This window comes from Solea senegalensis, linkage group LG6, assembly GCF_019176455.1.
Source record: "Solea senegalensis isolate Sse05_10M linkage group LG6, IFAPA_SoseM_1, whole genome shotgun sequence".
In the NCBI taxonomy this organism is placed as follows: domain Eukaryota; kingdom Metazoa; phylum Chordata; class Actinopteri; order Pleuronectiformes; family Soleidae; genus Solea; species Solea senegalensis.
This window is the reverse complement of record NC_058026.1, coordinates 7,974,797-7,989,487: the sequence shown is the minus strand read 5'-3', so window position 1 is coordinate 7,989,487 and position 14,691 is coordinate 7,974,797. Positions and strand designations below refer to the sequence as shown.

Below are 14,691 nucleotides of genomic sequence, written 5' to 3'. Positions count from 1 at the left end.
GGTGTCACCCGCCCTTCACCCTATGTCAGCTGGGATTGGCTACAGCTCCCCCAAGGCCCTCATGTAGAGGAAAAAGTCGTAGACAATAAATGAATGAATGAACACAAGATTATTAAATTTGGGTTCAGGATAGTCTAATGTAATGGTAGTGCTTCCACTGAATGAAGAACGTGCCTATGCAATGCAATGTGGAAGTAATCCAAGTATTCAGAATACGTTACTCACTGATGCATGTGATTACAAATGCTGCTGGAAGAACTTTTTAATGTCTCTCTAGGTGAGATTGAAGACGACAGTTACGTGGACAGCAATGAGATAGTGTCTCGCACTCAGTTCCCTGAAAGTTGGCTGTGGACAGACATCATTCTGCCCTCTTGCAACAAACCCAGCTGGTGAGGCAACACACACACAGACATACACACAGATATCCACACTCATGACACCACTAAAATCCCAACAATTGTCTTTGTTTCAGTGCATCTGTCAAAAACATTCCTTTACCAGACTCAATCACAACCTGGCAGTTCACTGGCATTAGTCTGTCAACAACCCATGGTGAGCACTCAGTGAATATCTGTTGTTTCACTTGTATCCATAGACCGTATATCAACATGGACATAGTCTAGAGATTTGTGAATTGGACCACCACCATGACAGTTTTTGCAAATGGACATTCATCAGCTGCTATCAGGCACCTATTGGTAGATACCAGCTGTAAATTACACAGGTGTCCACTCATATGTGACATGACTTTTATATCAATTTTACTCTCTATTTTTGACATGATATTCTATTGCAGGAGACTTGAAAGTAGCCGCGAGACCATTAATCCTTGTTTACTGTCAGTATAAATCAATTTCCCATAGACTTCCATTGAGTTGTCCCTGTTGGCTTACTGCTACTTCCATCTTACTTCATAGACTTCCCTTTTCAAACTGAAAGACAATGTCCATTTGTATATACAATCTATGATTGTACCTGACTATTGTGAAATCTCTTTCACTTACTTCTCCTCCTCTTCTGGAAGGAATCTGTGTCAGTGAGCCGTTAGAAGTGATTGTCCGGAAGGACTTCTTCATTGACCTTATACTGCCCTACTCTGCTGTCCGTGGAGAGCAGCTAGAAATTAAGGCAATCCTCCACAACTACACCCCCGGTCTTATCACTGTAAGTCTGTTGTTTCAGGCCACAATCAATGAGACCATCATATTTTTCTCAGGAGCTTGTAATCAAAAAGGAAAAAAAGTTTATATTTGTCTGGTTCTTCTCTATAACCTCAAATAACAATTTAAATCAATGCATTCATTATAAAAACTGTATATCTACTAGATATACAGTTTTTATAATGAATGCATTGATTTAAATTGTTATTTATATTTACTAGATATTATCTAGTAAATATAAATGTCAGTTACAGTCAAAGCACTGTCAAATAAGCTCACACAATGTCATATGGAGTTCCATATCAGTTCCAAACTTGACAGGTGTCTTGCTATGGGCACGAGTAAGTGCAGTTGGACGTTGTTTGGAGAAGTAATGCAAAAGAAGTACACATTGGCTTTTGCCACTCTCGCCGCTCTACTGCAGCCACTCCCCCTCTCACTCACACAGCACTGTGAGTGAGACAAGGCGCAGTGAAGCTGAGGCAGATGACGAACGCAGTGCTGGACTGGCAAGTAATGCTGCAACGGCGGACAAGGCGCCATGAAGCTGAGGCAGACAATGAACGCAGTGCCCCCAACCACACACTGTTCACACCACTCCCCTCCGGGAGGCGTTACAGGTCTCCCTGCACCCGTACCGGCAGGTTCAGAGGAAGCTTCTGCAGCTGTCACTCTACTGAACTTTAGCTCTGCATGCCAGTGACAACCAACCAACCAACTGTTATACAACCATCTATTTCAATTTTCCATATTTATTGTATGCCATTACTGTATGTCAGTATAAGTATTTGCTTTCTACCACACACAAATAAAAATGTCTCTAACTGTATTTCATTTGCATCTGATTCACTTTGTGGTGTCTCTTATTCTTCTCTCTCCACCTCTCTCCCAAGGTGCGTGTGGATCTGACTGAGACGGAGGATGTGTGCAGTGTAGCATCTAAACGTAGACGATTTCGTCAGGATGTCAATGTCGGGCCCCTGACTACACGATCAGTTCCCTTCATCATTATACCCATGAAGTACGGACAATTTAACATTGAGGTCAAAGCAGCCGTGAAGGACCCGTCGCTCAATGATGGAGTCATGAAGATGCTGCGGGTGGTGGTAAGAGAAACAGACGCCATATTAAAATGACAACAATGTGTCAAGATGTTCTTTAACATTAGATGACATCAGACCAATTTCAACAGATATGTTGTGTATGTACACATGTAAGAGTCATTAACATCTCTGGAGCCACACGTTATGGGTTAGTGATGTTGCCTTGCAGCAAAAAGGCCCAGGTTCACAACCTGGTCAGGACAAGGGCCTTTCTGTATGGAGTTTGAAAAACATGCAGAGGTTAACTGGACACTCTCAATTGCCAATAGCTTTGAGTGAATGTTTTCTTCTCGTGTGAATCTACGTGTTTGCCTTGCGATGCACTGGTGACCCGTCCTTTTGCCCTATGTCAGCTGGGATTGGCACCAGCAGCCCCACAATCCTCATCTTTAGGATAAACTGGCCAAAGAATGTTCTCAAGAATGACACACAGGGTTGTTTTCTCATCTGAAGTGTCAGCTCTTTTTAAAGTAATGTTGGAAAATTATATACCTACTTCAGTGTATAACAATAACAACAAACACACATTTTCAAGACACATTTTAAAAGTTAAGAAAAATCTTTAATATGAAACATTGTCATACCTACATATATAGAGCTGTATACCAGAAAATCCTATTAGCACGTTTGATAAAATGCAAAAGCTGTCCACATCTAGCTGTCAGTGACACAAAAACAATGATTCTCACTGTAAAATTGAGTGGACAGCAATCTCCTGTGATGAAGTCAGTTTGGGAAGCGGTCTTCTCTTTGTTCACATGTGTATATACTCTCAGTTGAAGAACTGAAAATTAGGAAAAAGGAATCAATATACTCTCAGCTGTTTAGGAAGAAGTAAGCGATAAGAATATTTCTAGAATATTTTTGTGATGTATTAAAAAACAATTACAACAGTAGGACTCGACACTCAAAAAATATTCAGTGACACATTATATGAGAGAGAGGGAGTAAGAGTGAGAATGTCAGCTGACCTTGGCTGGAGTTCTATGTTTGCTGCTCTCCAGGAGAAAAGTATCCACACCAGCATATCTGTCCTTAACTTCCTCTCTCCTTTTTTCACATCAACACTGCAGACCCCTTTTTCTTCTTCTCTGGTTGATTTATTTAAGAGAGGGGCGCTAAGGTTTTTTATATCTGGAATTGTTCCTATTCCAACACCTAGCAACTAACAGGTTTTCTACTTATTCTGCTGGAATACCATGTGTTAAAGTGCCATGAGGTTTGTTATTGTGTTATCAGTGGCAGTGGGTGGCACAAAAGACCAAACTTAAACAAAAATTGAGTTTGCAGCCCACAACTTACTTGACTCATTTGACTTAATCCTCTTCGCCCATCCGGGAGCACAGGGCCTCAGTGAAGTGTCTCCACCGCTTCAGGTCACATGCGGTCTTCCTCACCTCTTGCCACGAGGTGTTGGCTATGGTTAAGTCCTTGTTGAACCCTTTCCTCCAAGACAGCCGTGGCCTTCCCCTCCTTCTCATTCCTTGAGGATTCCACTAAAGGGCAGATCTCGTGATGGATGTAGGAGGCTTTTGTAGGATATGGCCTATCCATCTCCATTTCCTTCTTCTAATGGTGACTTCCACCAGTTTCTGGCCTGTTCTCTCTAGTAGGTTATATATCTAGTAGGTTATCTAGTAAGGATATAGCGTAGTCTTGAGTTAATGAAGGTTTGGTGTTTCTTGATGTTAAGTTGTGTCAAGCCCCACATTTCACAGCCATATAGCAGGATGGACTTTACATTTGATTCGAGGATCTGTAGTTTGGTTTTGATGGAGATACTCCTGGACCTCCAGACTGGTTTTAACTGGGCAAACACAGCCTTGGCCTTTCCTATGGCCCCCTCCATCGTTGCTGATGACGCTACCGAGATAAGTAAATTTACTTATTTTATTTTACTTTTTCTCTCTCATCTGGCATCTGTCTCCCTCATTATCCAGTCTAGTGTGACTATAAAGAGCAGAGGCTTGAAAGGCAGATGTTGAAAGGCTCTGTCAGATCTCCCTCATGTGCTACCTGGGCTTGAAAGTTAGTGTAGAAGACTTTAATCATGTTGATGATCTTTGTAGGGGTTCTGTAGTGGGCAACGATGTTCCATAGTGTGGTTTTGTCAGCTGAGTCAAATTAGTCTACAAAAACAGCATACAGTTGTGAGTTCAACTATAATTCTCAGGGTTGCAACCTGGTCGCTACACAATCTGTTTGGGCGGAAGCCTGCTTGGTTGTCTCTAAGTTTGGATTCCATGGCGTTTGCTGTCCGGTTAAGGATTATTCTGCAGTGTAGCTTGCTGGCAACTGAGACGAGCATTTTGCCCCGCCAGTTCTTGCACTGGGTCAAATCTCCTTTCTTCGGTATCTTAATGATGGTACCTTTCTTCCAGTCTAGGGGCATCTTCTCTTCTTGCCATATTCTGCTAAGGAGTGGGTGGAGGGCTTCAACAGACAGCTTGCCTGCCTCTTTCCAAGCTTCTGGGGGTATACTATCAGGTCCTGCGGCTTTACCATTCTTGTGTCAAAGTGATTTGATGGCCTTACCAAACTCTGCCTTACTTGGTGGTCCGGTGCGTATATCAAGCAATTCTGTTTGCCTTCTGCCACTTAGCGTTTTTGTGATTCTGTAAAGGGTTTTCATATCCTGCTTCGACGCGGCCTCCTGTGCCTCCGTGACCATGTCCACGATCTACTTCCTTTTGTCTCTCCTACAGCTTATTTTCACTTTCTGGACTGCTTTGTTATAGAGCAGGGGTAGGGAACCTTTGGCACTCGTGATCAACACTCTGCGGCATAAACACTGGCATGCTGGCACCTCAGTGTTCCTCACTTTATGTGTGTCCTGATTTCATGGGTTTGAGTGACAGCTTCCAGTACAAGGTACTGTAGTCTCAGTTTTGGTTTGGCCTATCTTCCCAGACAGAGCAATATGTTTGTTAAACACAGTGTTTTTTTAAGATGTTTTTTCTTAAAGTTATTATTATTAACCTTGAGCAGATACAGGACTGAGATGTGCTCTATGAATGGAATAACATTCCAGGTATATTGGAAATGTTTTTGTATTTTGTGTCATAATTTAACTTTGTTATTGTTTATAATGGCACACTCGATGAGAAGAAAATTTCAAACTGGCACTCCATGTCACAAAGGTTGCCGACCCCTGTTATAGAGCTTCGTAGCATTAGCCTTCTGGTTCCTGGTTCTGCTATTATCAATATTTGCTTTTAGGTTGCATCTTTCCTCCACCTTCTCCCATGTGTCTTGATTCATCTACTCCTTCTTCTCTCTCTTAACTTTCCACAGAACCTCTTCACATGCGCTTGTATAGGCTTCCTTGATGATAGATCATTCAGTTTCGATTACATCTTCTTCCTCTTCGTCATCCGAGTTGTAGCGTGGAGCATCAAAGCGGTTTGCCAAGGTAAGTACAAATTCTTGTTTTGTTTCAGGGTCTTTCAGCCTCTTTACATTATACTTAGTTGTCTTCTGTTTCGTCTTCCTACAAGCTGCGAGTTGTGCCCAGCAGGTGGCCAAAAGTAGGCGGTGGTCCGAACCGACATCAGCGCTTCTCTTTATTCTGTAGTCCTGTAGTGTTCCCCGCCGTCTTCCAGAAATTGCAATGTGGTCTATCTGGTTTTCAACAGATCCATTGGGTGATATGTGGAATTTTATGTGGAAACAAGGTGCCGCCTATTACCAGGTTGTTCAAGGAGCAGAAGTCGACAAAGAGCTCTCCATTGTGGTTCATGGTTCTGACGTCACTCCTTCATTCCAACTGTGTCCTCCATGAGGACGGTGATGTCGCTCTTCTTACGCTTGGCCATGGTGGCTTGCAGCTGTACATAGAACAGTTCCTTATCTGCTTCACTTGCATCATTGGTGGGGGCATATGCTTGTATAGTGGCTGTGTCTTGACAGCGGAATGTAAATCTCACCATGATGATTCTCTCTGAAATGGGTTCCCATTCCTTCAGACTCTGTGCACTTGTCTTTGCATTTAACCCGTCCTCTTCTTGAAACCTTCCTACAATTAGGAGCAGGGGGCAGCCACTGAACAGTGCCTGGGGAGAAAATGGGATTTTGGGTACCTTGCTCAGGGATACCCCAGCCCTTGCCCCAACATATGCAGAAAAGAATAAACTTAAAAATAGTTGTGATTATAATGTTTGTGTTGTTGTTTTTCCAGCCTGAAGGTGTACTAATTAAGTCTGTACAGACTATAATTCTAGACCCCTCACACAAAGGTGCTGGTGAGTTCATACATTGAATGCCTTCACTTTATAATCATTCTGTGTTGTGTGTTTGAACTGACGCAAAATGATTCCCCCACCCCCCAAACTTGCCTGTTTCTTCCTCCAGGAGGTAAACAAGAAGAAACTCTCAATAGTGGAATTCCAAAGAAAGACTGGGTTCCTAACACACCTGCAAGCACACAGATCTCTGTGACAGGTGGGATATCACTTATTTACTTGTTCCTGTTGATTGATAGTGTTTTGATTGTTCTGGTTATGCATGTGCAGGGAGTGAAGTTGGTCCATTGGTGGAGAACGTCATTAGTGGGGAGTCAATGACTTCACTGATCCAGTTGCCACACGGCTGTGGAGAGCACAACATGATCCACATGACTCTACCCGTCATTGCAACCATGTATTTGGACAAAACTAACCAGTGGGAAACTGTGGGCGTTCAGAGACGGAATGAAACCCTCCAGCATATCAGGACCGGTGAGATCATGATTATTTTATTCCTCTCTGTGGCTGAAATCTGTAAAGCATGTTGGTCAACCTGTTTTTTTTAAATGTGCTCTAGTAATAAAGCTGACTTCACTTGAAATGGTGTCAAACAGTGTGGTAGACAACAAACTACTCCTGTGCAGATTTACAGAGCCATTAATTGAATGTGATATGTATATATATATATATATGTATATATATATGTATATATATATATATATATATATATATATATATATATATATATATATGTATATATATGTATATATATATATATATATATATATATATATATATATATATATATATATATATATATGTATATATATGTGTGTGTGTGTGTATATATACTGTATATACACATATGTAACACTCAAACATGTTCTGCACAAAAAAATTAAATTATGCTCTACATAAAGGAAAAAAACATGGACTGAATGGCACTTGGAAAAAAATTGTGTGTTTTGTTTGCATCCAGGCTACAATAATGAACTCGCCTTCCGTAAACAAGATGGATCTTTTTCAGCATGGCCCAGGGCCAAAAGTAGCACCTGGTGAGACGTTCAAATATAAATGAGCTCATATGTAAATGTTTCCACATCCTCGTCTATCTCTGACTGTGTGAGCGTGGGCGTATATTTCATGTGTTTAATGTAACTTAACAATCACCCCATCTCTTCTCTCTCAAAGGCTCACAGCTTATGTTGTCAAGGTGTTTGCCATGTCCTACAACCTGGTGGAAATGAAGAAGAATGTGATCTGTGACGCTGTCAAGTTTCTGATTTCCAATGCACAGCAACCTGATGGCATGTTCAGAGAAGTCGGAAGGGTGATCCACAGAGAGATGAGTGTGTGTGAACTCATTCCAGTAACATCATGAATGACAAAAAGACAGGTAATTCAAAAACGTTACGACACACTTGCAAATTCAAATAAAAACATTTTCTGTGTGTGTGTGTAGGGTGATGTGCAAGGCTCAGATTCAGATGCCTCCATGACAGCGTTCTGCCTCATTGCCATGCAGGAGTCACGCAAGCTATGTGCTGACACAGTTAGTGTGAGTACCTCACCTGCATGCATTGTATTGCACCACTGTTATTGCATCACATTCTCACTCCACATAAGTGATGAACCAAACAGAGTCTGGGGCACTAGTCAACAACTTTAATGCCACTACAGAAAAAGTAGGCCTGAACAACTTGTGCCTTTCCTCACTCACCCTTAGAGCAAAATCCCCCTGTAGTCTATTGGGTAGCTCAGAAGGTGAGCCCTTGTAATTTGGCCTCTTAGACCTTTTACCTTGACTGAACCTCATATGTACAGCCTCCTTGGCATCAAACTCGTATCAAACATTTCTGAAAGGAGGAAAAGCTGACCAAAAAATCCATGTTTCAGTAGGACCTAGATCGGTGTTAGAAACCTTGTTCTGTGTTATACTTACTAATTTATATCTTGTCGTGATTATTTAAAAAGCATCACTTAAGACAAGGTTAAGTCTTGAGTGGGAGAGGGGTGAAAACGTCATTGGGGTCAGACAGTGGGCACCCTCCATCTTCCGTGTTTCGCTGATTTAGACCCACAATACCTCCAGAGGACTCAACAGAGACACCTGTGCCACCCCCCCATATCTTTACCCCTCAACGGTCATCTCAGTCCAGATGGTGTCCTTTCTCTTGATCCACAGCCAGTTGCTGCTTCGCTCCGCAGCCTGTGAGAGTGACTTCACTGCTTGCTGGAAGGCCTGTCCTTTCACCCCCATTCTTTTCAGGATCCTGGTTGTGGTCTTGACAACAAACCCTCTGCACCCAACTTCTACAGGGAACACCTCGGTACGCCAGTTGAGTTGTTCTGCCTGGGCTGCTATTTCAGCAAACATCCCATGGTACCGTTAGTTCCAGGATGTACAGGAGTTTCTGAGAAGTGGGCCACAGGATGAGGTTTGGCATGAGATTAGCTGTTCTTATCTCTGTTGGAAAGCCAAGTTTGTGGTCAAGGTTGACCTGCATTTTCCAGTCCTGGGGGCCGGGTCAAGGAGAGTGGTGTTGGCCCTTGTCAATGTACACTGCCTGGCCAAAAAAAACAGTCGCCACCTGGATTTAACTACGCAAATAGGTAAGAGGTTGCTGCAGTTGGTCAGGTTTAGGTTCAGCAACATTATGTGCCCAAAGAATGAGGTCAGCTGACTACCTGAATATAATGAATGACCAGATTATTCTATCAATGCATTTTTTTCTTCCCTGATGACATATTCCAAGATGACAATGCCAGGATTCATCAGGCTCAAATTGTGAAAGAGTGGTTCAGGGAGCATGAGACACCATTTTCACACATGGATTGGCCACCACAGAGTCCAGACCTTAACCCCATTGAGAATCTTTGGGATGTGCTGAAGAAGGCTTTGGTCAGTGGCCCGACTCTCCCATCATCAATACAAGATCTTAGTGAAAACTGAATGCAACACTGGACGGAAAAAAAATCTTGTTATATTGCAGTAACTTATGGAAACAATGCCACAGTGAATGAGTGCCGTAATCAAAGCTAAAGGCGGTCCAACGATGTGACCCTTTTTTTTTAGGTGGCAACATTTTTTTTGGCCAGGCAGTGTAGAAGGCTGTGTTAAACTTCAATATTTATTTTCCTCCTTGGTGCACTGACTAGCAGCCTCTTATCTTCTAAATGTAACCGGTAGTTGTGATATGTTATATATGAGGAGACGGTGGATTGTCTTTAGCTCGACTTTATTCCAACATTACGTAACTCAAAACATGTGAATCCCATCTTTTACCTCCTGTGTATATCCTATGTAAGTGTGCGTACTGACATATGCTCAATCACAGATTGTAACACATTTACGTGATAGTCATGGAGTTGTCACGGCACGTTTGATGAGCATTTTAACTGTGTAGTGACAGCATTTTCTGCAAATTTTGTGTTCCCTGCATGTTGCGGGTATCGACAGCAGAATTTACAGCTCAATCAATTAGTTTTTCTGGAGTACCATAGCCAGGTAAACTTGCACTGCCATTCCTCACAAAAACTGGATCTTGTGGATTTTTTTTTGCCAGACCTGTTTCTTCAGAATCTGATTTGTATTCATCCTCTAGGTCAGGATTTGTGTCTCGCACACCAGGCTTACTAGGGAGAAAGTGCTCATCGATGGTGCATTTAGCCATCGTTCACAATCGCTGATCTCATGTGCCTTGGTATTTAAATTCTCCTTCTTCACTGTTTGGAGATACATGCGATCCATAAACTCAAGGACCCTCCACGTTTCACGTTCAAATTTTGGTCACAGTCTGGAGCCCTGATTATGTCACTTACTGTATGTTGGTATCTTGAAGTATGAAGTAGTACTCATTACTCGCTCTCGAGATACAGATAAATGGATTACTATTGTCTCATCCTCTCATGTTTGCACAGGATACCTGCTGTTTGTCTGTTCTCCTGTCACACTCAGTCCTCCCATCATTTCTCTGTTTCTTGTTTCCTGTTTCCTGATGTCCAGAGTCTGCCTGGAAGTACTGACAAAGCCGTGGCCTACCTGGAGAGGCGTTTGTCCAGCCTCACCAACCCATATGCTGTAGCCATGTCATCATACGCTCTGGCCAACCAAGACAAACTGAACAGAGAGATCTTCTACAATTTTGCTTCCCCAGGTGCAGTTACAGTATTCCAATACAAGAAAAAAAAACACTTCCAAGAATAATTGTTACCTTTAGTCTAAAACAATATTGTAGTCGATATTATGTATTAAATATGTAAAGATATAAATATTGTATATTTCTGTCCTACTCACTGCAATGGGAATTCATTGTACATGATTTCTTTCAGAAATATTAACTTGTGTCTATACTAAAAACTGTGTTTTTTCTTTTCTTTTTATCTGTCTCGATCTTGTGGGTATGGCCTGTATACTTCTGCACTTTACTATCATCTCTGTTTTGTTTTACTCTGTTTTTTGTCTAATTCCTTTTAGCTTGTATATTCTGTTGTGATTTTTATATCTGAAATAGATTTGTCTAACTATTTGTACTATTTGTGCTGCTATCTTGACCAAGAGTCCCTGGAAGAAGAGATCATATATTTCAATTCCCTCATGGCTAAATAAAGGATAAATAAAATAACATAAAAAATAATATCTGAATTGGCCTTTAAAATCCTTCCACAATTGAGCACTCACGTCTGCAGGTCAGAATGTGAGATTAAATATTCCATATCAGATGACATTCGGCACAAGTTCTGCCCCATAATAAAAAAAATATTTGCCTGTGTTTTTCTTACAGAGTTGTCCCACTGGAATGTTCCTAAAGGACCTGTTTATACATTAGAGGCCACAGCTTATGCTCTTCTTGCTCTGGTCAAGGCCAAGGTGAATCTCTGCGAGTTCATTGCGGGTCCTGAAAAATCGTGTGTGCATGGGTTTTCTCCGGGTTCTCCGGTTTCCTCCCATAGTCCAAAAATATGCAATATGGGGATTAGGTAAATTGGACACTCTAAATTGACCGGAGGTGTGAGAGTGAAGTGAATTTGTCTCTATATGTGGCCCTGCGATGGACTTGGGAACTGTCCACGGTGTGACCACGCCTATCGCCCTATGTCAGCTGAGATTGGCACAGCACCCCCTTGACCCTCATGTGGAGGATAAAGTGGTAGAAATGGAAATGGTTTGGTTAATTTACTACTGCAGACCTTTATATGGTGTGCTTCAAACCTTCTCTCACCTTCTGTTAATAAAGGCCTTGGAAGATGCTAGACCTATTGTGAGATGGTTCAACAAACAGCAGAGGGATGGTGGAGGCTATGGCTCAACTCAGGTAACAGGACATCCCAACTTGACTTCTTTTTTTTTCAACAACTTGCAGGTCAATGGACGTTTTATTACTGTTGTTTTTCTGTCCAGGCTACGATGATAGTGTACCAGGCTGTAGCAGAATACTGGGCCAGTGCACAAGAACAAGAGTATGATCTGTATGTGGACATCCATTTGCCTGGCAGGCCCAAGCCAGAGAAGATCAACTTCAACAGGAACAACCACCACACGACCAGAACCTCAAACGTGAGCATTTGTCACACACACTGTCAGTGGTTGTAATCGATCTGTTTTTCCTGATCGTCTAGTTATTGTTTTTGGTGGCTCTGTGTGTGTGTCTGGCTGTCATTTCGCACTTCCACAACATGACCAACAGAGGCCGCCAGAGGCTTGCATGAATGGGGTGAAGTCTGCCATCACTAATTGCCTTGTTTCTTTTGTTATTATTTTGATCCTCACAGTTCAATGATATAAACCAGGATGTTAAAGTGACTGCGACAGGAACTGGAGAAGCAACACTGAAGGTAAATAAAGCATGTTTCTGTTTTTCAATCATGTATTAATACATTCTATTAAAACCCATGCAATATAAAAATGCACTTTGTTCCTGTGTTAACAGATGGTGTCACTGTATTATGCTCTGCCAACGGAAAAAGAGAGTGACTGTCAGAAGTTTAACTTGTCAGTGGAGCTTATTCCAGGTCATTTTATGCCCTCTGCTATTTGAAAATGATTCTGTGCCATGACAAAAGATTACATGCTCATCTGGTTTCTTGCTTTTCCAGAGAAAATGGATGAGGATGAGGTGATATACAAACTGAGAATAGAAGTCTTGTAAGTATGGCTAAGAAATGATGCTGGTTTAAAAGGTCCAGTGTAAGACTTTTACGAGGGCTTATTGCCAGAAGCTGAATATACTATCCATAAGTATATTTGTATCATCACTTTAAAATAAAAATGCATTTTTTGTATCCTTGGAATAAGCCTTTTATATGTACTTAAGGCAAAGGCCTTTCTTTACAGAGTCCACCATCTTATGCAACTATGTTTCAACAACAGCCTGAATTGACTTCAGTTTCACATTTTGGAATGGGAGCTCGGTCCCCCACATGAAGCCAAAATATAACCATTAAAATGTCATTAATTCTTACACACTGGACCGTTATTACAGGACATTTTCTCACCAGCCCTGGTTGCTTTGTTACTTCATGTGTTTCTCACTATGAGTGTGTATTTTTTAATCGAATGTGTCCATTTATTGCACAGATATAAGAACACGGATCACGATGCAACTATGTCAATCTTGGATATTGGCTTACTAACTGGCTTCACTGTCAACAAAAATGACCTGGACTTGGTAAGATTTTTACACACTCACTTACAATTCAAAGGTCAATGAACATGAAAAAACATGATGTTCATGGCTTTGAAAGGTCTCTGACTCTATATGCTTGTTTCTAGTTGGCCCAAGGACGCGCCCGTGCCATTGCAAAATATGAGATGAACACAGTTCTGTCAGAGAGAGGTTCATTGATCATCTACCTGGACAAGGTATAATAGAATAGAAAAATTTTCTCTCCTCCAGAATGGCAACGTTTGTTTTCACTTGATGAACAGAAACGGCCAAAAGAAGGAGTTGCCATTTTACTTCAAATTATTTGTATCAGTCTTAATTGCAATCCAGGGTTTTAAAAGACATTTTTCAGTTTCATGTTTGGCGTGTTTATTTAAGGCTCACATTTGAGCTGTGTCCTGTTTTGAGAATCTCCCAGGATTTTTTTTATTTTATTACAGCAACAGTTTACACTGAGTAGTAAGAATTAGCAGGGGCTAATGTAGCTGTTATCTTAAATGAACACATTCAGTGTGGCTTAATGTCAGAGTGACTGAGCATCATGTGATGTGCATTGATTTTTGGAAATATCACCCACGGGTTATTGTTTTTTAAAATTGAATCAGCACCTGAGTATTGTGATAAAAGCATGTTGTCCCAGACCTCTCAGACAACCTCACTTCTCATCTTTGCTTTACATTTCTCCACAGGTTTCTCACACACAATCAGAGGAGATCACTTTTAGGATCCACCAGACTCTGAAAGTGGGCGTCATGCAACCAGCGGCTGTATCTGTCTATGAATATTATGACCGTAAGCCTTAAAGACACTTGGATAGATCTGGATAGAGAGTACATAGACAGATTAGCAGTGTTAACAGTGTTGGATTGAATGCACATTTCATCAATGGGTGTCTTTATCATTGCAGAAACACAATGTGTGAAATTCTATCATCCAGAGAGGAAAGCTGGGCAGCTTCTGAGGCTCTGTAGAGATGAAGAATGCACATGTGCTGAAGGTAAACACTATAGTGTCTCTCTGAAGATGCAGCTGAAAGTACTGAAGGAACTCATAATAACTACTAATATCATAAAGAGCTGGTCATTTGTCATTCTGCTGTTTACAACATCACCTTCTCATCCTCTAAATACTTACCCTCAGTAACACTAGACGTCGTCATGATCTCCACTTCCACGGTCACACTGATGATGTCCAGATCTACATTCCTACCAAATCAGTCACCTCTGCAACCTGTCTGAAATAATTGTCATTGACCATGAAATTCCTCACCTGTTTTTCTCCCATAGTCAACAACTGTGGCTCACCATTAATTTAGGATCAGCTGCAGTTTCCCACAGCCTGGCCAAAAACCTGCAATACACTGGTTCCAATGGTAAATGAACTGTATTTTTACAGCGCCTTTGTCTTCATGATGAACAAGCAAAGCCGCTTTATACTACTAATTCACACCCATTCCAACACCCATCCACACATCTACAGTATGTGCAGCATTTGTTTTTCTTGTCCAGAGACACATTAGCATGTAGACTTACTGTTA

The 14,691-nt window shown here is 41.5% G+C and overlaps 1 protein-coding gene across 1 annotated transcript in view; it reads left to right on the top strand.

The window, feature by feature from the left end:
* Positions 1-14,691, top strand: part of LOC122770798 (complement C3-like) — a 37,892-nt gene that overhangs the window by 21,032 nt on the left and 2,169 nt on the right. The window contains exons 22-42 of the mRNA XM_044027915.1: positions 278-392; positions 476-555; positions 1,028-1,167; positions 2,057-2,269; positions 6,444-6,507; positions 6,617-6,706; positions 6,778-6,981; positions 7,469-7,544; positions 7,681-7,840; positions 7,952-8,047; positions 10,496-10,646; positions 11,274-11,359; positions 11,727-11,804; positions 11,891-12,046; positions 12,262-12,324; positions 12,420-12,501; positions 12,586-12,634; positions 13,067-13,157; positions 13,262-13,351; positions 13,844-13,946; positions 14,062-14,151. Of these exons, the coding sequence (XP_043883850.1) occupies positions 278-392; positions 476-555; positions 1,028-1,167; positions 2,057-2,269; positions 6,444-6,507; positions 6,617-6,706; positions 6,778-6,981; positions 7,469-7,544; positions 7,681-7,840; positions 7,952-8,047; positions 10,496-10,646; positions 11,274-11,359; positions 11,727-11,804; positions 11,891-12,046; positions 12,262-12,324; positions 12,420-12,501; positions 12,586-12,634; positions 13,067-13,157; positions 13,262-13,351; positions 13,844-13,946; positions 14,062-14,151 (2,277 nt within the window). The remainder of the gene's footprint in view (positions 1-277; positions 393-475; positions 556-1,027; positions 1,168-2,056; positions 2,270-6,443; positions 6,508-6,616; positions 6,707-6,777; positions 6,982-7,468; positions 7,545-7,680; positions 7,841-7,951; positions 8,048-10,495; positions 10,647-11,273; positions 11,360-11,726; positions 11,805-11,890; positions 12,047-12,261; positions 12,325-12,419; positions 12,502-12,585; positions 12,635-13,066; positions 13,158-13,261; positions 13,352-13,843; positions 13,947-14,061; positions 14,152-14,691) is intronic.